At 64.2% G+C, this 20,222-nt stretch overlaps 2 protein-coding genes across 3 annotated transcripts; one reads left to right on the top strand and one right to left on the bottom strand.

Moving 5' to 3' along the window:
• Positions 1-543: 543 nt before the first annotated feature.
• TMEM259 (transmembrane protein 259) lies at positions 544-8,875 on the top strand. Of its 2 annotated transcripts, none has more exons than XM_082622447.1 (11): positions 544-947; positions 5,069-5,344; positions 5,941-6,040; positions 6,153-6,263; positions 6,550-6,672; positions 6,752-6,852; positions 6,933-6,990; positions 7,085-7,165; positions 7,256-7,388; positions 7,461-7,560; positions 7,675-8,875. In XM_082622447.1, exons 1-11 carry the CDS (start codon positions 723-725, stop codon positions 8,218-8,220), a joined length of 1,854 nt encoding a protein of 617 aa, XP_082478573.1. In that variant the 5' UTR covers positions 544-722; the 3' UTR covers positions 8,221-8,875. The 2 variants fall into 2 exon arrangements, with proteins under 2 accessions (XP_082478573.1, XP_082478572.1); XM_082622446.1 differs by having other exon boundaries at positions 7,082-7,165.
• A 71-nt stretch (positions 8,876-8,946) lies between these two features.
• Positions 8,947-18,487, bottom strand: GRIN3B (glutamate ionotropic receptor NMDA type subunit 3B). Its single transcript, XM_082622445.1, is given in 11 exon segments — positions 8,947-9,369; positions 9,540-9,598; positions 9,702-9,866; positions 10,198-10,349; positions 10,452-10,567; positions 10,657-10,736; positions 10,966-11,031; positions 14,230-15,050; positions 15,053-15,270; positions 15,758-16,350; positions 18,018-18,487. Coding segments are annotated over 11 exon segments (3,099 nt in total). The 5' UTR covers positions 18,444-18,487; the 3' UTR covers positions 8,947-8,966.
• Positions 18,488-20,222: the final 1,735 nt, after the last annotated feature.

Below are 20,222 nucleotides of genomic sequence, written 5' to 3'. Positions count from 1 at the left end.
TTGTTTAACCTGTTCTGCGTGCAGCCAGGCGCTCTGTAAACGCCCCAGCCGACCCCAAGGGCGGAGAGAAAAGGAAGTTTTCCTAGTCTTTACCTCCGGCGGGGGAGTAGGAGACACTGCGACGCCAGGGTACACGACACGGTTCGCCTGGGCCGAGAAAGAAAGGGGTCGGCTGCAGAAGCTCCCACAAAATGCAAAGCTCAAAGAAGTTTTTTGTTCTGGCGAGGTTATTTAAAGGCCCGAAAGTCAATCACTTTTCAGCTAGAACATCCTAACGTGATCTTATCTTCGGCATAATTTTCCAGAGCGCCAAGTAAAAAACATCTCCAGCAGTCGTATTTCCTTTCAGTTTATTTTATCACCTCTAAATTCCTCAGAGATTGACTAATTTTACCGCCCGCCTTGCAGCCGCAGAGGCTTGTGAGGGCGATAGGCAAAACACCGGACCAGACGCAGCCCCGCCCCTCGGCGCTCCCTGCCCGGGAGCCAGGCCACAGGGCGGGGCCGCCGCGGGCCGCCCGACCGCATCCCAGCGTTCCCCGCGGGCGCAGGGAGGCCGCTCTTGCCGGCGCGGCTACTCACTGGCGTCAGCTGGGGCGCGGAGGCGGAAGATGGCGGCGGCTCCCGGGCGGCTGTGAGGAGCGAGGCGGTGGCGAGGACGGCCGATGGCGGCGGGGAGGCGCCCTCGGGGACCCGCGGGCCGTTAAGGCGCGACGCTGGGCATGTCGGAGCTCGCGGCGCCCGGGGCCCCGGGGCCCGGGCCCAACGGCGGCGGCGGCGGCCCAGCCCCCCCGCGTGGGCCTCGCACCCCCAACCTCAACCCCAATCCTCTCATCAACGTGCGCGACCGGCTCTTCCATGCGCTCTTCTTCAAGATGGCTGTCACCTACTCGCGCCTCTTCCCGCCCGCCTTCCGTCGTCTCTTCGAGTTCTTCGTGTTGCTCAAGGTGACCGGGGCCCCGAACCTTTACCCCGGCGGCCGGACCCTTTCCCCTAGGTCTGCGACTTCTGACTCCGCCCGGGGCAGCGCGCCCCTCCCACCCGGTGGCGTAGGCCCGGCCCTACCCGTTGGGACCCTTTCCTTAGGCCTGCCGCCCCCGCCTTCCTGCCCAGAAACTTCCACCCGGGAAGACCCGAGTCTCCCCCGGTTAGTGGCCCCTGATCCCGACTTCAGAAACTCACTCCCAGCCCCCTCCAGGCCGCACCCCACCCCTCGCCCTTCCCAGCGTCCCCCACCTCCGGAGGCCGGAGCCCAGCCCCGTGACCCCCGGCCCTGCCGCCTGGGATCCTCAGCCCGAGATGACCGCCTCCCCACTCTCCGAGCTTGGCCTGGCCCCGAACCCCAAACTCGAAGGATTCCGGGCCTCACCGCCACTGCCCCCTCCCGGAACACACCCCCGGACCGCCCACCTGCACTTCTTCCCTCTCCCCCTTTTTCTTGGGGCTCTTCTCCTCGGGCCCTTCTGCTTGCCCCCACTCGGATTCTTCCCGCTCTGAACCTCTGGGGGGAAGGTGACCTAGCTGAGGTCACGCCGTGGGGCTTAGTGGCAAAGTCCAGCCAGTGGTGCTGCTGGTGGCTCTGTGAGGGGCCTCCCGTGGACCCGCCCCCTGTCCTCGCTCGGGTGGCAGAGCTCTCAGCTGTTCAGCGGTGCCGGGAGGGCCGGCACAGATCCCTCTAAGGAGGGGTCTCACTCAGAGGGAGCTCGCTGGGTGCCGAGCCCGGCTGCCTGGCGGGTCTGAGGAAGTGGAGAAATGGCTGTTATGTTTCGTGTCCCGTCCCGGAGTGTCCCCCGGGGCGGGGGCCGGGGCCAGGGGTGCTGATGTCCGAGGAAGCTCAGATTCCTCGTCTGCAGGAAGGGGGCTGGAGCTGGCGGGCAAGGCGCGTGGGGTGCCGGCTGGGCCAGCTTGGTCGGGAGCCGGCAGCTCTTTGGTGTTGGGTGGCAGGGGTGCGAGCCGTCCCGCAGACCTGGGTGCGGGTCCCAGCCCGAAACCCCCGGTCCCGGAGTGGCAGGCGTCCCCTGCGGGGGCGTGGGGGGTGGGACTCCTGAGGATTCCTGAGTCGGCCTTCCTTTACCCCAATCCTGGAACCCATGGGCGGCTTGGGGCGTAGGCAGAAGGCTATATGAGGCCGTGATTGGCTTGGGGAACAAAGCACTGTTCCTCCCGACACGCTCAGAAGGAGCCCGTGTCACTCGAGGGGGTGCCCTGTGTGAGGTGGGGCCCCCGTGGAGCTGAGCTTCCCCTGAGAGCCCGGCCTGAGGCCTTGGCTTTGTCCCGCCAATTCCTGCCCGAGGAGCAGGCCAGGGGTTGGGCTGGCCAGGCAGATGGGCTGCACATCCGGGCCACGTCCTTGGTGCGCGGGGCCGGGTGATTGGGCTGCCCTCGGCCCCCTGCACCTCCTCTCTTCTCGGGGCTGCAGCCAGGAGGCCCTTCATTCCCCAAGAGCCTGCCTGACCCCTGGCGCCTTTGGTTTCCCTCATGTGCAAAGGGAGGGCTAGGCTGGCTCATCTCTGAAGCCGCTTCAAGCTCCAGAAAGCTCTGCTCCTTTGCCTCTTGGCTGCCCAGCTTCTGGGCTCTTGCTACAGAGATCAAGTTCCCCTCCCAGCCCCGCTCCTCAGCCTCTTTCTGTGGCACCTGTTCCTCTCTGCTCACTGCTGGTGGGAGCCGCCCTTGCCATCCTCTTTGCCGCCTCGTGCCAGTCTCTGGGCCCAGCGATGAGTGGGGTGACCAGGAGGAAGGGGGAGAGATGGCAGCCCGCAGGGCAGGGTCTGTGTCACATCAGGCAGCCTCAGGCTGCGAGGAAGGAGGTGGGTAGCAGAAACAGCGCATGCAGAGGCCCTGGAGCTGGCGGGACGGCGCAGCCGTGTGGCTGGTGAGTTGGAGCATGGGGGTCACAGGGTGCCACAGGCTGGGGGGCTGGAGCACCCAGGGCCTGTGAGGTGGCCAGGCCAGCTGGCAGGCAGAGGGCAGGAAAGGCCCTGGACAAGACTCCTGAAATCCTGAGAGCGAGGTGGGTGGGGCTGCTGAGTGCACCCTGCCTTCCCCGCGTGGGTAGGGCTGCCCTGCGTGTCTGATGATAGGTTGTAGGGGGAGGGAAGCCTGGGCAGCCAGCTCGTTCCACGGTGGGGAAACAAGTCCAGATCTGGGGCAAGCCTTGTCAAGGGGGTGAGAGAGTCCTGGCCCACCTCCGGGGACCCACGCACTCAGTCAAGGGCGATGGACCCCACCTGGGGTTTTGGGTCATGGATAAGGACAGTGATGGGGCAGACCCCGCTGAGGGGTGCTGGATAGGGCGTCAGGGTGACAGTGGGGGCATGGGGGCCACTCAGCGAGGTCATGGTGCCACCAGCCCCCAGTCAGTTCAAGTGCCCCTGCTCTCGGGGCCCAGCTGGCCCTGCCTGGTGTGTGTTCCATGTTGAACTCCTGGCTCCACCCCTCCTAGCCACGTGGCCTCTGTGCCTTGGTTTCCTCATCTGTAAACTGGGGGTGATGGCAGGCACGTGTATCTTCGGGGGAAGTGCTCGGGCAGCCCCTGGCATCGGGCCACCCTGTGTGTCAGCACTTTTTGTGGTGTCTCGGCACGTTGTACAGCGTTGTCCTTATGGCCCAGAGCAGACAGTGTCCCAGACACGGCTCCTGCTGGGCATCTGGGCCCAGAGAGCACGACTGAGGCTGTGGGTCAGCTCTCTGACCTCACCCTGCTGTGCTGTGGGTCCCACACTGTCGACTCCCGTCACCAGCTCCCAGGTCCCCAGACACAACGTTGGGGAGAGGTTTTGGGGGTCCCGAGTGACGCTTGGCCTGTGGCCATGTCTCAGGGCCCTGGCGCAGGCTGGCCTGTGGGAGGCTCTGCAGACGTGGGGGCCTCAGCTGGCCTTCCCCACTGCCTCCTTGGCCCCTCTTCCCCAGGCAGGGTCCCAGCTCTGTTCTCAGCTCAGCATCTGTCTGCCATGACCTGAACCCCAGGGGCTTGGGATGTGCAGTCTGTCTCTGCTTAAATCAGCAGCGCTCTGATTGCCGCCCCATCAGGACAGGAGCGGGTGCGCTGCTGACCCAGCCCGTGCCCAGTCTGCAGGGCAGGCTCCAGAGAGGAAGCCGGGCGGTCCACGGCCAGCGCTGGTACCACCCTATGGTGCTCATGGCAGGGCGTGGAGAGGACGAGGTGCTGGCGGCTCTGCCGGTGGCCGTGTGGCCACAGGCAGTTCACCACACCCCTGAGCATCATCGTTGACAGAGGACAAGGAGTGGCTTCGTACTCTGGTCCCCCACGATCGTTTGTGCCACACAGGGAACTCACCCCGGGAGCGATGCCCTTGACACGGCGTCCAGGCCGGAAGAGTGACACTTGGCCAGCTGGGACCCCATGAGAAACAGCGGTCAGACGGGGCCTCCTGGAGTGGGGGGTTGGGGTGACGTCGAGCAGGGCCTCTCCTCGCCACTGTGGACATCGGGGCTGGGACGTTCTCTGTTGGGGGCCGTCCTGGGCACTGTGGAGTGTGGAGCAGCCTCCCCGGCCCTGCCCACTCGATGCCGGGAGCCCCCCAGTCGCGATGACCACAGACGTCCCAAGATGTGGCCCCGTGTCAGGATCCCCCCAGTGAGCAGTTAGGGCTGTCCTGTCTTACTCTGGGGAAACTGAACCTGAGGGGACAGAGCGAGCCCTGCCATGGGGCTCTTGGCATGGCCAAGAGGGTCGGCTGTGTTCAGTGGCTCAGGCTGGCCCAGGAGAGGTGCAGAAGGCGCCCGGCCGGCGAGGGAGGCCGTTTTTAGCCGGTGAGGTCAGGAGTTTTCTCCTGGGGCAGCTGGGTGATGGCACCACGTGCTCTGCTTGGGCCCCTGTTGGTGGGCCTGAGCCCAGCCTGGGTGGGGATCCTGCAGGCGCCCGGAGGGCCTCTTCCTGGCTCACGCGGGCAGTCACAGGACCCAGGCTGCCCGGAGGGGCTGGCGAGCCTTCCCTGCCCCGGGGAGCTCAGCCACACTGTGTGCAGCCTGATATGCCGGGTGGGGTCCTCCAGGCCGGGCTGTGGGGTCTCAGGCAGCGTCTGTGCTGACTGCCCCCCGCCCCCAGGCCCTGTTCGTGCTCTTCGTGCTGGCCTACATCCACATCGTCTTCTCCCGCTCGCCCATCAACTGCCTGGAGCACGTGCGTGACCAGTGGCCGAGAGAGGGCATCCTGCGTGTGGAGGTGCAGCACAACTCGAGTCGCGCGCCCGTCTTCCTGCAGTTCTGCAGTGGCGGCGGCAGCTTCCCTGGGCTGGCTGTGGAGCCGGGAGGCCTGGAGCTGGAGGATGAGGACGAGGAGGAGGAGCTGACCATGGACATGTTTGGGAACAGCTCCGTCAAGGTGAGCTGGCTGGGCACGCCATGTAAACGCACAGAGGCCCTGGTGATGCGGTCTGTGCAGGACAGGCTGCTGGAAGCGTTCCTGACCTCCAGGGCCACAGACCTCCCTGTCTGCTGCTGCTCCCGCTCCCGGGGCTTTGCGGCCGACTGGGACCCCTGGCTGCTTCCCAGCTGTCACTTGAAAGGGATTGGCCCAGTTCTGGGGGTGCCAAGGGCAGATACAGCTGGGAAGAAGGCTCTGGGCTGAGAGCTCTAAGGGGGCCCTGGGCATCCTGGTGATGCAGCGTCCCATCAGCAGAGGCATGCCAGTGGACACGGGCCCACAGCCTGCAGGGAGGGCCGTGCTTGGGCAGCCAGTGGCCAGGATCCTGTGGGCCAGGGATCCGTGTGGGTAGGGTATTGGTGCAGACCTCAGCAGGGGACCGCATCCCTCCCAGACCCTCACCCGGAGGCAGGCTCTCAGGGAGCTCAGTGTTGGGGGTCGGGGCTTTGATGGGACAGGGGCACATCTACTTCCAGTCAGTCGGTGAGGGAGAGGCCTCCAGGCCCGGCCCTTTGGCACCATGGGCCTGCTGACCCCTGCCTCCCTCTCTGCAGTTTGAGCTGGACATCGAGCCCAAGGTGTTCAAACCACCAGGTGGCCCCGAGGCCCTAAACGACAGCCAGGAGTTCCCCTTCCCTGAGACACCCACAAAAGGTACTCATCGCTCACTGGGGCTAAAGGCCAGTGCCCCCGCTGGGCTGCGGTCACCCCGCCCCTCCCAGAGGAGAGAGGCTCCGCAGGCTGACCAGGCCTGTCCCACCCACAGCGTGGCCGCAGGACGAGTACATCGTGGAGTACTCGCTGGAGTACGGCTTCTTGCGGTTGTCGCAGGCCACGCGGCAGCGGCTCAGCATCCCAGTCATGGTGGTCACCCTGGGTGAGTGTCACGTGCAGAGTGAGGCTCTGGGGGAGGGGTCACCCAGAAGCGCTTGCTTCCGGGGCCTGGGGGGCTGCCCCTGCTCTCCAGCTGAGGGAAGCTTCCCGAGGCTTCATTCCTTGACCGTTCCTCTGGGGCTGTCACGCACATCACTGCTCGGGTCGGAGGCGGGCGGGGGCTCCTCCACTCCCAGAAGTGGAGATCTGGCCTTTCCCGGGCCTCCAGCAGGACTGGGGCTGGTGGGGGCCTGGCCAGCTGCACACCCCTGTCACGGTCCTGCCCACAGACCCCACGCGGGACCAGTGCTTCGGGGACCGCTTCAGCCGCCTGCTGCTGGCTGAGTTCCTGGGCTACGACGACATCCTCATGTCCAGTGTGAAAGGCCTGGCGGAAAACGAGGAAAACAAGGGTGCGGGGCCCAGCCGGGTGAGTGGGGCCGGGGCGGGGCCGGGGTGGTCTGGGGCGCAGGCTCACTGCCTCCCGCGCAGGCTTCCTGCGGAACGTGGTGTCCGGGGAGCACTACCGCTTCGTGAGCATGTGGATGGCCCGCACGTCCTACCTGGCCGCCTTCGTCATCATGGTCATCTTCGTGAGTGCCGTGGGTGGGGCGGGGGCCGGAGGGTGTGGGGTGAGGCGGTGGCCCCAGGCCTCACGCTGCACTCCTTGCAGACTCTGAGCGTGTCCATGCTGCTGCGCTACTCCCACCACCAGATCTTCGTTTTCATTGGTGAGTTTCCCTGCTGGCCACCTCCCCTGCCCCCCACCCCCCACACCGGGCGCCTCACCCGGTCTGCCCGCCCGCCACCCTCTGCCCGCAGTGGACCTGCTGCAGATGCTGGAGATGAACATGGCCATCGCCTTCCCTGCAGCGCCCCTGCTGACTGTCATCCTGGCCCTCGTGGGTGAGGACCCTGTACCCCCACACCCTGCCCCCTGCCCTGGCCCGTCACCTGCCCGTCCCCCCCAGCCAGCAGTCTCCCATCTCCCCACAGGAATGGAGGCCATCATGTCTGAGTTCTTCAACGACACCACTACGGCCTTCTACATCATCCTCATCGTGTGGCTGGCCGACCAGTATGATGCCATCTGCTGCCACACCAACACCAGCAAGCGGCACTGGCTTCGGTGGGCACCGGGGTCCGTGTGGTCCAGGGTGGGGGCAGCCGGGTGGGCAGCGCCTCACTGTCCCCCTCGCAGGTTCTTCTACCTGTACCACTTCGCCTTCTACGCCTACCACTACCGCTTCAACGGGCAGTACAGCAGCCTGGCCCTCGTCACTTCCTGGCTCTTCATCCAGGTGAGGCGGGCTGCCCTTGGTACTGGTGACCCCGGGGTCCATCCAGCCTGTCGGGGGTTCTGCGGAGGCTGCGTTCTGGCTTGGGCCTCGCCTGACCCGGTGCCTGCCCCCCAGCATTCCATGATCTACTTCTTCCACCACTACGAGCTGCCCGCCATTCTGCAGCAGATCCGCGTCCAGGAGATGCTGCTGCAGACGCCCCCTCTGGGCCCTGGCAGCCCCACGGCCCTGCCGGACGACCTGAACAACAACGGAGGCACCCCGGCTGCCACGCCTGACTCTACCAGCCAGCCCCCTGCCCTGGGCCCTGGCTTGCAGGGTGGTGGCGGAGGCCCTGGGCCCATGGCTGAGGCACCCAGCTCCCTGGTAGCCGCGGCGGCCTCGGTAGCTGCAGCAGCCAGTGGTGACCTGGGCTGGATGGCAGAGACGGCCGCCATCATCACAGACGCCTCCTTCTTGTCTGGCCTGAGCGCCTCTCTCCTGGACCGGCGGCCAGCCAGCCCCCTGAGCCCCAGCGGGGCACTCCCTCGGGCCCCCCAGGACAGTGCCCCCACAAGCGACTCCCCAGGGTCTGACACAGCCCCTCAGACTGCTGGGGTGAGTGGGCCCAGCCTTGCGTCCATGGCTCCAGTGGATGCGCCCTCGGAGGTCGGCTCCTGAGCCCTGGGCAGCTGACCGCCTGTCCCTGGCCATCCAGGCCAGCTGGGTGTAACCTGGCTGGAGCCCTCCGGGGTCAGGGAGGCCGTCCCCAATGGCTCTGGGACTGCCCAGCCTACCTTAGGTGGTTTCGGAGTCCATCAGGTTTGCTTGGAGGTGGGCTTCTCTCCCCCAGGGCATGGGGCCTGCCTGCAGCCTGTCCCTGTCTATGGTGGGCCCCCTCAGCCAGTGAATTAAGACCGGCCAATGAGCCAGGGTGGGAGAAGGGACGGGGGCTTCATGGAAGGTTCTGCAAGGGGTTGGTGAAAGGTCCGGAGTGAGCTGTCCCGGGGCAAAACGCACAAGCCTCTGAGCAAGGTGAAACGAGTGGGGCTGGTTCAGCTGGTGCTCCTTCGTGTGCAGTGCCTTTCCACCGCCACCCCACACGCCCAGGCTGGGGCCCCGGCAAGGTGAAGCTCAGGCCCAGGACGCGCCCAGGCACCAACATCGAAGGTGGCCACGGGGGGTGCCAGGGTCCCGCCCTGCTCAGGGTGAAGAGATGGCCGGTGGCCCAACCCAGTTACACCGTGAGGAATGCAGAAGAGGCCTCATTCCACTCTATTTAATTGCAGTGTACAAAATGGTGTTTGTATATAGAATAAACCGTTGACAGCGTTCAGCCAGCGTTTGTGTGGGCGGGGTCGACCCAGTGGCCAGGCCGGGCCCCTCGGAGCCCCCGCTGCAGGTGGAGGAGAGTCTGGTCCTGCGTTTTAACGGGTGGCGACGGGTGCTTCCTCGGAGGGCTGGAGCCGGCTGCACGGCCCATCGTGGGCGCTGTCCCCGAGCTGGGCGAGGAGCTGACCGCGGCGCACCAGCGCCTGGCGGAGCCTCTCGCGTGCGCCTGCGATGCGCTGCTCCAGCTGCTCCAGCTCACCGGGGCGCGGGGCGCCAGAGAACAATTCGACGGGCGGGCAGCCGTTGGAGCAGAGCCAGACGGAGCCCCCGGGCGGCCCGGCCGCACCCGCATCCGCGTCCAGGTCATCCTCAACGGGAGCGGCCGGCTCCAGCAGGAAGTGCGCGCGACGCTCCCTCAACGAGGCCCGGCGCACCCGTGTCCAGCCCCCTGGGCCCGCGGGGGCGGCCAGAGTGTCCTGCTGCGGCTGCTCGGGACCCCTGGGGATGGATGGGGCTGGGCAGCCGCGTCCTATCCACAGTCCCACTCTGCCCTTTAGGGTCAGGGTCCCTGAGGAGGCCGTGGGTGGCAGGAGGTGTGGATCCATTGGTCGGCTGGAGGGCGGGGATGGGAGTTGCTGGGGTGGAGAGCGGCCCCCAGGGCTCCTTACCTCGGCTCCGGCTCCTCCTGCCCGTCGGGCGGCTCCGTGTTGAGGGCGCGATGGATTCTCTAGGAGCCAAGACAGAAGTCGCATCGGGGTCGGGTCAGCAGCAGGCCGTCCTGCATGCGGACGGCGCCCCCCTCCCTCCACCCCCCAGCCCCCACTCCTCACCTGGCTCGTGTGCAGCCAGTACTGCAGCTTGTTGCCCCTTCGCATGCGCGGCAGCGCCAGGCGGTAGAAGACGTGCTCGCCCAGCGGGCTGAGCAGAGCACTGCCCAGGCCCAGGCAGAGCAGCACGAAGAGTCCCGAGAAGTGGTAGATGCCCATCTGGAGGGTCTGCGGGCAGGACGCAGGCACAAAACCCCTCCTGGTCATGGCAGACCCTTGGGGAGCCCTGGCCTTGGATGGGGGTGGGGGCAGAAGTTGGGCCAGAGAGAAGGGCCTGGGGCTGTGGAGCCGGATTGGAAGGCTAGGGCTCCATTTTCAGAGGTGAGGTGTCATGGAAGAAAGGCCACTGGAACTGGGGTTTTGGAGGATGAATAGGGTGCAGAAAAGCAGGCAAACACACAGTCTTGGGAACGAGCAGGGGTTGGTCACCTTGGTGAAGGACCACAGAGGCTCAGAGCCCCCCACGCCTACCCCTCCCTGCGTCCCGGGCCTGCCCTACCTCTGTAACGGCGAAGACCCGCTTGCCACAAGGCACCATCTTGTACCACTTGTCGTGCAGCAGGTCGATGAAGCCGGAGGACTTGTAGCGGCTGATGAACTCGGACAGGTTGGAGGTGAGCCGCGAATTCCGGGGCAGTCCGATGCCATAGCCTGGGGGAGGCCCAGCGTTGGGTTAGGACCGGGCTGGACGCAGACCCACAGGAGCTGTGCCCGCCTGGAGCCCGCAGATCACTGGTCCCGGGGGCCGCTCACCCTCGATGGCGAAAGGCTTGCCCACGGTCAGCAGTCTACAGTCCGCGTCGATGGACACCTCGTAGTCCAGGAGCGACTTGTCCATGATGAAGGCGTTGAGCTTGGGGGGGTCGCTTCTGCCCAGGATGGGGACGGGACGGGGACGGGGTGAGCATCCCCGCCCGCCTGGCCCCGCCCCCCGCCCCGCCCCGCGCGCCCCCCTCACGTCAGCATGGCGACGCCCTGGGGCGTTGTGGGCGCACTGTGGCGCCGCACGTGTGCGTACATCTCCGGGAAGCTCTTCTTTTTTTTTTTTTTTTTTTTTTTTGCGGTACGCGGGGCTCTCACTGTTGTGGACTCTCCCGTTGTGGAGCACAGGCTCTGGACACACAGGCTCAGCAACCATGGCTCACAGGCCTAGCCGCTCCACAGCATGTGGGATCTTCCCGGACCAGGGCACGAACCTGTGTCCCCTGCATCAGCAGGCGGACTCTCAACCACTGCGCCACCAGGGAAGCCCCGGGAAGCTCTTCTTGATGTAGGCCTCGGCGCTGCTTTCCCACACGGTGCCGAAGCGGAAGCCCTGGGACGGGTGGTGCAGCTGCGGGCCAGCGCCCGGTCAGTGACTGTGGGGGGGCCTTGATCCCGGCCCGGCTCTCCCCCACCCCGTTCCGTCTGCCAGCCCGGAGCGTCATCTCTGGGGGGCCGTCCTGGGCTCCGTGGGGTGTGGAACAGCATCCCTGGCCCCACCCCCTAGATGCCAGGAGCCCCCTACCCTAGTCTGACAACCACAGATGTGCCAGGACATGGCCCAGTGTCCCCTGGGGGCAGGACCGCCCAGTTGAAAATGTTTTAAAACCCGCACGTCCATCTCCAGGCCCTTAACTCCACACTTCCGCCTCCGCCGCACCCGCTGCGTCTCTCCTTAGGGTCCCCCGGGAACCCCAAGCTCACCGCGTCCAAGACCCACTCCCGAGCCACCCCACACCTTCCCACCGCAGTCGCTCTCCCTCCTCTTCCCGCCTCTGCGTCTCTCATCTCCACGTCCCGTCCACCTGCAGATCCTGCTGCCCTCCGGACACCCTGGACCTGCCCGGTGCTCGCCCCTCCGCAGCCCCCACCCAAGGCCCCCATCCCCCATTCCTCCTGCACCAGCGCTGCCCCCTCAGCCCTGGGCTCTCCGGCCCGCCCACTGTTTTTTTTTTTTTTTTTTTTTTTTTTTTTGCGGTATGTGGGCCTCTCACTGTTGTGGCCTCTCCCGTTGTGGAGCACAGGCTCCGGAGGCGCAGGCTCCGGACGCGCAGGATCAACGGCCATGGCTCACGGGCCATGGCTCACGGGCCCAGCCGCTCCGCGGCATGTGGGATCCTCCCAGACCGGGGCACGAACCCGTGTCCCCTGCATCGGCAGGCGGACTCTCAACCACTGCGCCACCAGGGAAGCCCCCGCCCACTGTTTGTGCAACCTCCCTAAAGCAAAGCATGAGTGGCTGCTGAGGCCACCCGACCAGGGCCTCCTTGTCGGGGCTACAGCACTTCCGAAAAGCCAGACCTGAGGCAAGCAGGGCCATCTAGAACTTTCTGGGGAAGGAAATGCTCTACACCTGTGCTGTTCTCAAGTGGCTGTTGAGTGCTTTCAATTAAATCAATTTAAAAAGTAGCCACGGGACTTCCCTGGTGGTGCATTGGTTAAGAATCCACCTGCCAATGCAGGGGACACGGGTTCTATCCCACATGCCGGGGAGCAACTAAGCCCGTGCACCACAACTAAGGAGCCCGCACGCCTAGAGCCTATGTTCTGCAACAAGAGAAGCCACCGCAATGAGAAGCCTGCATGCCGCAACTAGAGAAAGTCTGCACGCAGAAACGAAGACCCAATAGAGCCAAAAAAAAAAAAAAAATTATTAAAAAAAATTATTTAAAAAAAGTAGCCACATGTGGAGAGTGGCTGGCCCACGGAACAGCAAGCATCTAGGTCTCATTACTGGTTTAACAGAGGACACTGGGGTGGGGGAGCAGCAGGGGACGAGAGCAGCTAGATCCAAACACTGGGAGATGCTGCAGGAGAAAAAACAACTTCTCTAACAAACAAATCGCTAGTGAACAAAAAGATGGAATGTCAAGATGGCCCCATGGGGCCTTCCCGGGACAGACCCCCACCCGGTCCTCTGCCTGCCTCTTGTCTGTAGAAAAACTTTAGTCTCCTAGGCCTTCCCCGAGTTCCAAAGAATAAATTTAATCAGAGAAGTGAGAAAATGCAGAAACAAAGGAAAATAGTCAAACAAGACAAAATAATAATAATAGTTTAGCCATTAAAGTCAAGGATTTTTAATTCCTTCTCAAGGGCTGTAGATAATATTCTGAGCCAGTGAACTTCTCTGGCAGTCCAGTGGGTAAGACTCAGTGCTTCCACTGCAGGGGGCATGGGTTCAATCCCTGGTTAGGGAACTGAGATCCTGCATGCCATGCAGGCATGGCAAAAAAAAAAAAAAAAAATTTGAGCCAGATCCTTTGAGCTCTTTTGCAGATACTGAAACCCCCACCAGGTGGAAGAAGTTAACTGCATGCTGCCCACAAGCACATAGACCCCAGACTGATTGGAACCAGAAGGCTGATGATGTTGACTCCCAATTTCTTCACCACCAACCAATCAGAACATCCAGGAGCTAATCACACACTCCACAACCCCCCTCCCTCACCCTCTCTTTAAAAACCTTTCCCCAATACTTAAATAAAAATTAAAAAACAAACAAACAAAAATAAACCTTTCCCTGAAAGCCATCCAGGAGTTTGGGTCTTAAGCACTAGCTGCGCAGACTCCTTGCTTAGCGTCTGCAATAAACACTGCGCTTTCCTTCACCAGGACCCTGTGTCAGTAGATTGGCTTTACTGCCTGCAGGTGAGTGGACCCAAGTTTGGGTTGGTAACAAGGAGGTTTCTACCTTCCTCTGGGTCTGTACATTTTGGATCCAGATTCAAACAAACCGTGAAAAAAAAAAAAAGACAACTGAGAAAAATGGCTGCCTGATATCTAAGTTCCCAGAATACTCATGACAAAATGACAGGAGGCCTGGGATTTCCCTCATGGTAATCCAGCGGCTATGGCTGGTGCATGGATGAAACTGGTCAGGAGTTGACTTTGGAGCCGAGCAATGGGTTCATTCATCGTGGGCCTTGCTCCCTACTCCAGAATATTAAAATTTTTTCATTAAAAGAGAAAAATATGTAGGCTGGGCCATGCCCTGCTCTGCCCACAGCCCTCCAGGACTCCTGGTGAAAGTTCTGTCTAAATGGAGCTTCTGTGGAGGCCCAGGTCCTCCCAAATGTGCAGGCCCTGCATGACCTGCTTCCTCCCCAACCCTGCTCTCCCCTCCCCCCTCTCCACCTCACCCACTCCGCTCCAGCCACACACAGGCCTCCTTGCTGTTCCTCCAACCTGCCAAGCACAATCCTGTCCCAGGGCCTTTGCACAGGCTGCCTCCTCTGCTTACCATATTCCTCCCTGATATCTACATAAAAGTCCCTCTCCCAGAGGAATTCCTGACCCCCATTTGAGAAATCATCCCTCCCCAGTGCTCCCTGTGTCCCCACCCTGTCTAATTTTCCTCCCTGGAACTTTATCACCAATTCACACACCATCTACTTTCTCTGTCTTGATTCTCACCAGCAGCCTCGCCTGTTTTGTCCCAGCTGGGTTCAACATGAGTTTGTGGGAGCAGATGGCCGCCCTCTACTGGGTGGGGACTGGGGGCGGGGGGTGACCTCCAGGCTCTGACCCCTGAAACCCCACGGCTACGCACCTTAGGGTCGTGGATCCCCGACAGCTCCTCAAAAGTCTTGTCCCCGACCATGACGGTGGCCAGGTTGGCCGTGTAGCTGGACAGCACGAGCAGGCAGAAGATGGCCCACAGGTTCATGAGGAGGCGGCCCGTGGGGCACTTGGGCGTCTTACTGGACACTGTGCGTCCAAAGAGGATGGCGTAGCAGAGGTTGAGGGCGGAGGAGTAGGAGAACACGGTGCCCCGGTTGCGGCCGCGGGGCGTAAGGCCGAAGGGGCTGCGCCACTCGTAGAGGGTGAGGAAGAGCGCAGTCAGGTGCAGCGCGGTGAAGACGCCCAGCCACATGGACCAGTGCAGCGGCCACGTGAAGGCGCCGATGGACGACGCCGTGTCCCGCGCGCGCACCATGATGCCCAGGCTGGTGGAGAAGAAGGGGCTGGTGAAGTCCACCACCTGCGAGCGGGCTGAGTTGATGCTGAAGCTGGTGACGGCCATGTGCGCCCGGCCGGCCAGCAGGTCGCCCACCAGGCCGGTCCAGCGGCCGTCGCGCAGCGCGCCGTACTTGCCGTCGCCCACGATGTACAGCTCGAAGTCGAAGGGCGCGTCCTCCGCCAGGCGCTCCAGCAGGTCGATGCAGTAGCCGTAGCAGCACCTGAGCAGCGTGTGGGGCGCCGAGCCGTCGGCCAGCGCGGCGAAGAGCGCGTCCAGGGCGGCCGAGTCGTTGGTGCCGGGGGCCAGGCACAGCTGCCCCACCGGGCACCGACCGTCCTCGTCCAGCTCGCGGGCGAACACGAACGGGTGCTCCACCAGCGTCACCACGCGCAGCTTGGGCGGCGCCCGGGCGCCCGGGCGCCCGGCAGGGGTGGGGCCCGCCCGGCCACGCCCCCAGCCTCTGACTCCAGCCGCCCGTCCTGCCACCGGCCCAGCGTGGCCCAGGCCGGGGCGCCCAGCAGGTCCCGGCGGAGGCTCCACACGCGGAAGCGCCGGGAGATGTGCACCTGCGAGGAGCCAGTCACCCACACCGGCCCCGTGTGGCCCCGGAAGGACGTGTTGGCCAGGAACCTGGTGGGGGTGGGCGGCATCAGGGCGGCGGAGGGCTCCCTCCCCCTAGGTGAGACCTATCGCCCCGCCTCAGACACACCGGGCCACGGGGGATGCTGCTGTACTCCCCACCCCAGATCCCCTTCCCGGCCGGGGTACCCACGCCCTGGGGGCTGGGGCGACGGCCCAGCCCAAAGCCCAGTTGAGAGGCTCAGGTGGGGCCTTCTTGCTGCGGGGTGCTGCCCCCGCTCCAGGGCTCCCCGGGTCAGGCAGAGCCTCACCTGTTCCTTTCCCTCCCTTCCCGCTTCTCCCAAAGACAGACACACACACACACACACACACACGCACGCACGCACGCACGCACGCACGCCCGCCCGCAGAATTTCCTTCTTGGGCTCTGCTTCCACCCAAGATGGACACAGCGCCTGGCATACAGCAAATGCCTGATAATGTTGCCTCTCACGCCGCACTGGCAGACGCGGCTTCCTGCAGCAGGGTCCCCGCTCACCGTGCCAAGAGGCGGCCGGAGGACTCGGGCCCGGGCAGTGGCAGGTCATTGCAGTTGACCGTGGCGGGGAGGAGGGCACGCTCTGGCTGCATGCGGGCCGCGCTGCCCAGCGCGCGGGCCACTAGTTCCACCGCGTCATGGATGGCGGCTTCCAGCGGGGGCCGAGAGACCTCGCCCAACGCCAGCAGCCCAGGCGGCAGGCTCTCGGTGGGGAGTGCCTCAGCGGGCAGCGGTGTGCCCAGCAGCCAGCAGGGCCCGGGGGGCGCGGCCTGCAGCACCTGCCAGGCGCCGGCCTCGTTGCAACCCAGGAGTACGGCCACGGGGACTGGGGCCATTCCCCCCGCGGGCACCCCCAATGGGGCCAGGCGGGCCCGCAGCCCTGCATCGCTCGGGTCCGGCTGGCTCAGGTCCAGCACGAGCTTCGGAGCTCGGCCCGCCCAGCTTGTCCACAGGTCCACAAGGCCGCCAGGGTCCCGTGCGCGGCAGAGCACCAGGCCAACGTCCTCCCAGCTGTGCGCCTGCAGCACGGATACCAGAACGTCCAGCAGAGTCTCCAGGGGGCTGGCCCAGTCCAGCTGCAGGTGGAAGGGGTTCTGGCAGAGGGGTGGTCACAGGGCTGGCAAACTCAGTGTCCCACCACACTCTTCCCACCCCATCTGTACATGTTCAATAAACACACGACACCTTGATAACTGGACCTCGTGCTTGCTTCTTCCCAGTCCCACACCTGCTCTAACCCCTTCTGTGGCTCCCCATCGCCATCAGCACAAAGCCCGGCCCTGGCCTGACATTCAGGGCCTGTTCTCTTGGCTCCAGTCACCCTGAGGCTTTTTGCATTCCCCAGCTGGAATACCTTTTCCCATCTATGACAGCCAACTTCTACACATCCTTCAAAACCCAGCTCCACTACCCCACCTCTATTCAGACTTACGAGGCAAGCTAGGGACTGAGGGGACCCCCTTCGTGCTCAGGGACCCAGAAAGTTCTCCTGAGTTTGCTTTGAGCATGGGAAGGACGAGAGAGCTTTGCCAGACACCTAATGTAGGCAGGGTGTTGTCCGGGTGGGGGCAGGGTGCTGAGTGAAGGGGGAAAGGCTGGGTGCTGCTGCTCAGTCTCCCGCGGGGCAGCAGGGCAAGCCAGTAGTACCCGCCCAAAGCCTGACAGGTCCAACTGCAGAGGGTGCAGTTCCTTGATCCGGCTGCAGAGGGCGCCACAGGCATAGATTTGGATCCTGCATCTCTCCCACCGGGAGGGGGTCAAGGACAGAGGGGGTTAATGAGACCCAGGCCTCCTCTAGGGTCAGGGTCTCCCCGCCCTCAGGAGAAGGAAGGCCTGAGGGGGCTTCAAGGTGGGTTTGGAGAGAGGCAGGCCGCCTTCCAGACCCCATGTCCCAGCGTTGGGCCCCTCCTTGCTGGCCCTGGGAGGGGGTTCTTTCCCTGGGGCACAACAGGGTCCCCAGAGCTCTGCCAGTCACCCTTCTCTCCTCCTTGTCCCATTCTCTACTTATTCGGACCCAAATTCCAGCCTGGGGGTGTAATTAAGAAAAGAGAATAAACTCCAAGGATGAGAACAGGGTGGAGGAGGGTGGAGGAGGGTGGAGGAGGATGGAGGGTTTAGGAGAGACAGGGTGGCCCTGGGGACCCGAGAAGGCCATCAAGGAGGCTGTGGGGTGTGGGTAGCCTCGGCCTCGAGGGCCTCTGGTAGGATCCTGGCAGGAGGAAAGTCTCCAGCCGCAGCCCCTGAAACTGCAGCCCCTAGAGAGCGAGCAGGGAGACCCGCTTCTCCATCCCAGCCCCGAGGCCCTGCTTGGGAATCCGGAGGCGCCCTCTGACCTGACCGGGGAAGGCGGCCGCGCTCCTAGTGGGATTCCACCGCCAAAGCCCAGGGAAGTGTCCTGTGGGATCCGCCATCTGGGGTCCAGAGGTATCCCGCGGGGTTCCCGAGCCGCGGGGTTCCGTGGCTCTAGGTCCCTGCGCCCCTGGGCTCCCGCCTCCCATTCCGGGTCCCTGATCTCCGGGGACATCCGGGGTTCAGGGGTCCAGGTTCCGCGAACCCGAGGGCCGTCCCTGGGCCTCTGTCATCCGGACTCCGAGTCTCCCCGCATCCGGACTCTTGCATTTAGAGTCCAGACTCAGAGGCCCGCGCGTCCCAAGGACTCAGCTATCCGGACCCCCGGGCCCCGCGCTCCAAGAGCGTCCCAGGGTCTCTCCTATCCAGACCCCGGGTCCCCGCACGTCCTGACCCCGGCGTCCGCGCGTACCGGGGAGCCGAGGGGAGCGCGGGCCTCCCGCCGCAGCACGCTGAGCACGGGGGTCTCGGTGGCCGCCGCCAGGAAGTGCAGCTGCAGCAGCTCGGGCCGCGCCTCGGGGAAGGCTAGCACGGCCGCCACGCCCGGTGCCGCCAGCGCCTGGCATAGGCCGCGGGCCAGCGAGGCGGGGTCGCGGGAGGGGGGCGCGGCGGCCACCAGCTCCAGGCTCAGGTTGTGCGGCAGCCGCGGCGCCAGGGCGGCCCGGGCCAGGGCGGCGCGGGCGCGGGCGCGGGCGGCGGGCGCGCGGGGCAGGAGGGCGCCCAGGCGCACCGAGCCCCCCAGGCGCGCCAGGACGCCGCACGGGTGCGGGTGGCCCCCGGCGGGCCCCGGCCCCAGCGCTAGCGCCAGGGCGAGCCACAGCGCCCGCACAAACTCCATCCCAAAGTTGCCGGAGGGCGCAGCGGGGCGGAGCCGCGGGTCGCACCACGGGAGCCGGGATCTCGGCCGCCCCCGCCGCTCCCTCCCCGCCCCCGCCGGGCCGGTGCCTCCCTCCCTCCCCGAGCCCGCCCACCTGCGCCCGCCCTCCCCCCTCCCGGTCCCCCAGTGCCAGGCACCCCACTAGGGAGGCGTGGGTCCCACTACGCAGGGCGGGAAATTGAGGCTCAGATGGCCACAGCAGGCGGGGGTTGGGGTGGGGTGTGGAATCGAACCACTGCTCCTCCTGGCTCTGTGCCCACTCTACAGATGAGGAAACCGACGTTAGCAGCAGGGAGGGATTTTGCATCAAGACCGGTGCCCACACTCACCCCTGGATCCCTCCCTCATCCCCCCTCCAGCCTGGCAAAGGTTCCCATTTCTCAGTCAGGGAAACTAAGGCCCACAAGGGGTCAGTGTGCGTCCATAGTCACCCAGCTGCACCCTCCTCCTCCAGGGAGCAGCGTCTACCCAGACCAACCCGTCCACGTGCTGTACCATCGTTGGCGCCCCAGGGAAACTGAAGCAGACTTGTCTGAAGGGGACCTGTGGGGAAGGTCTCCTGCCCTCCAGCTGTGGGCAAAGCAACTTGAGCCAGATAATTCCTCTTCACCTTTCAAGACCCAGTGCCAAATGCCCCTGCCGGAAAAACTTTCCTAGCTTGTCACCCAGAAAGATGCAGAACACCCCCGTCATCCCTGCCTACATGAAATCCATCACACGCCATCGTCTTTTTGTCCCTTTATTTGCTTTATTCAGTGGCCAGCTCTGGGAGACAGGGGCGGGTCTGGCTCGTTAACTGCTGTCTCCAGTGCTTGCACACAGTAGGCACTCTATAATTGCTTGTTGCTTTGAGCAACTGCTCAGACAAGGACGCGTGGTTACATCACTCTCCGCTGCCCTGGAACCTTCCTTAGCTCCCCGCCGCCTACCAATCCCCCAGCCTCTTCCTACATTCTCTGGGCCTCCCCACGACAAATGCCATGGAGACTTTCTTGTGGCCCTGGACTGTGGGAGGCTCTCAATAACCACAGGTCAAATAAGGGCCCAGGAGCACCCTGCATGGAATTCTCCCATCCCAGGTGGGGGAGTGGAGAAAGCCAGTCTTCTCCCCAGACCCCGCAGGGCACAGGGCAGCAGCTGCGAATGGAACATTCCAGCTCTAAGGAACGCGTCTACACTCGATGTTTTTCACGCACAAGAAACCATCTCCTTTTGGAGCCAGTGTTAAGAGACGCAGCGGACAAACTCTATTAGATGAAGAAAAATGCAAGAACCGACCAGCAGCATGAATGGAATTTTGAGATGACTAATGAGAACTGGGTGGCTGGCTTCCAGGTGACGAGGCCACCTCATCCAGCCACCTGGCCAGGCATCCCAGGACAGGGTCATACCAGGGAGCCCCCACCCCCACCCCCGCCACTGTTCTGGGTGAGGCGCCAGGTTAAGAAGTGTCCTCAGGGACCACCTGGGCCTCACCCCACCCTGGGGTAAGGTCCCTATGCCAGCATGAGTCCCCAGAAACGGACCCATCCTGGGGAGGGGATATCTCCTCACCTTAATGTGGCCCTCAGCAGTCAGTCAGTCAACAAACATTACTTGCTGCTGGTTCTGGTAGGTACGCGAGCACCCGAGCGCGCCTTGGGCCCCCCTGGGACTCACGGGGGAACCCCCAGAAGCCGCCCCATCTCGGGTCCTGCTGTTACACCTCACCTTCCCCCAAGGCCCACTACTTGCATGACC

Source organism: Mesoplodon mirus (assembly GCF_964341445.2).
Source record: "Mesoplodon mirus genome assembly, chromosome: 5".
In the NCBI taxonomy this organism is placed as follows: Eukaryota; Metazoa; Chordata; class Mammalia; order Artiodactyla; family Ziphiidae; genus Mesoplodon; species Mesoplodon mirus.
This window is presented reverse-complemented; position numbering and strand designations above follow the sequence as displayed.

Excerpts from the sequence above, each read along its gene's own strand:
- TMEM259 (XM_082622446.1), top strand. The coding sequence starts at position 723 with ATGTCGGAGCTCGCGGCGCCCGGGGCCCCGGGGCCCGGGCCCAACGGC. Across the intron at positions 6,041-6,152 it reads CCCTGAGACACCCACAAAAG|CGTGGCCGCAGGACGAGTAC; the intron begins GTACTCATCGCT and ends TCCCACCCACAG. Across the intron at positions 6,673-6,751 it reads GGAAAACGAGGAAAACAAGG|GCTTCCTGCGGAACGTGGTG; the intron begins GTGCGGGGCCCA and ends CCTCCCGCGCAG.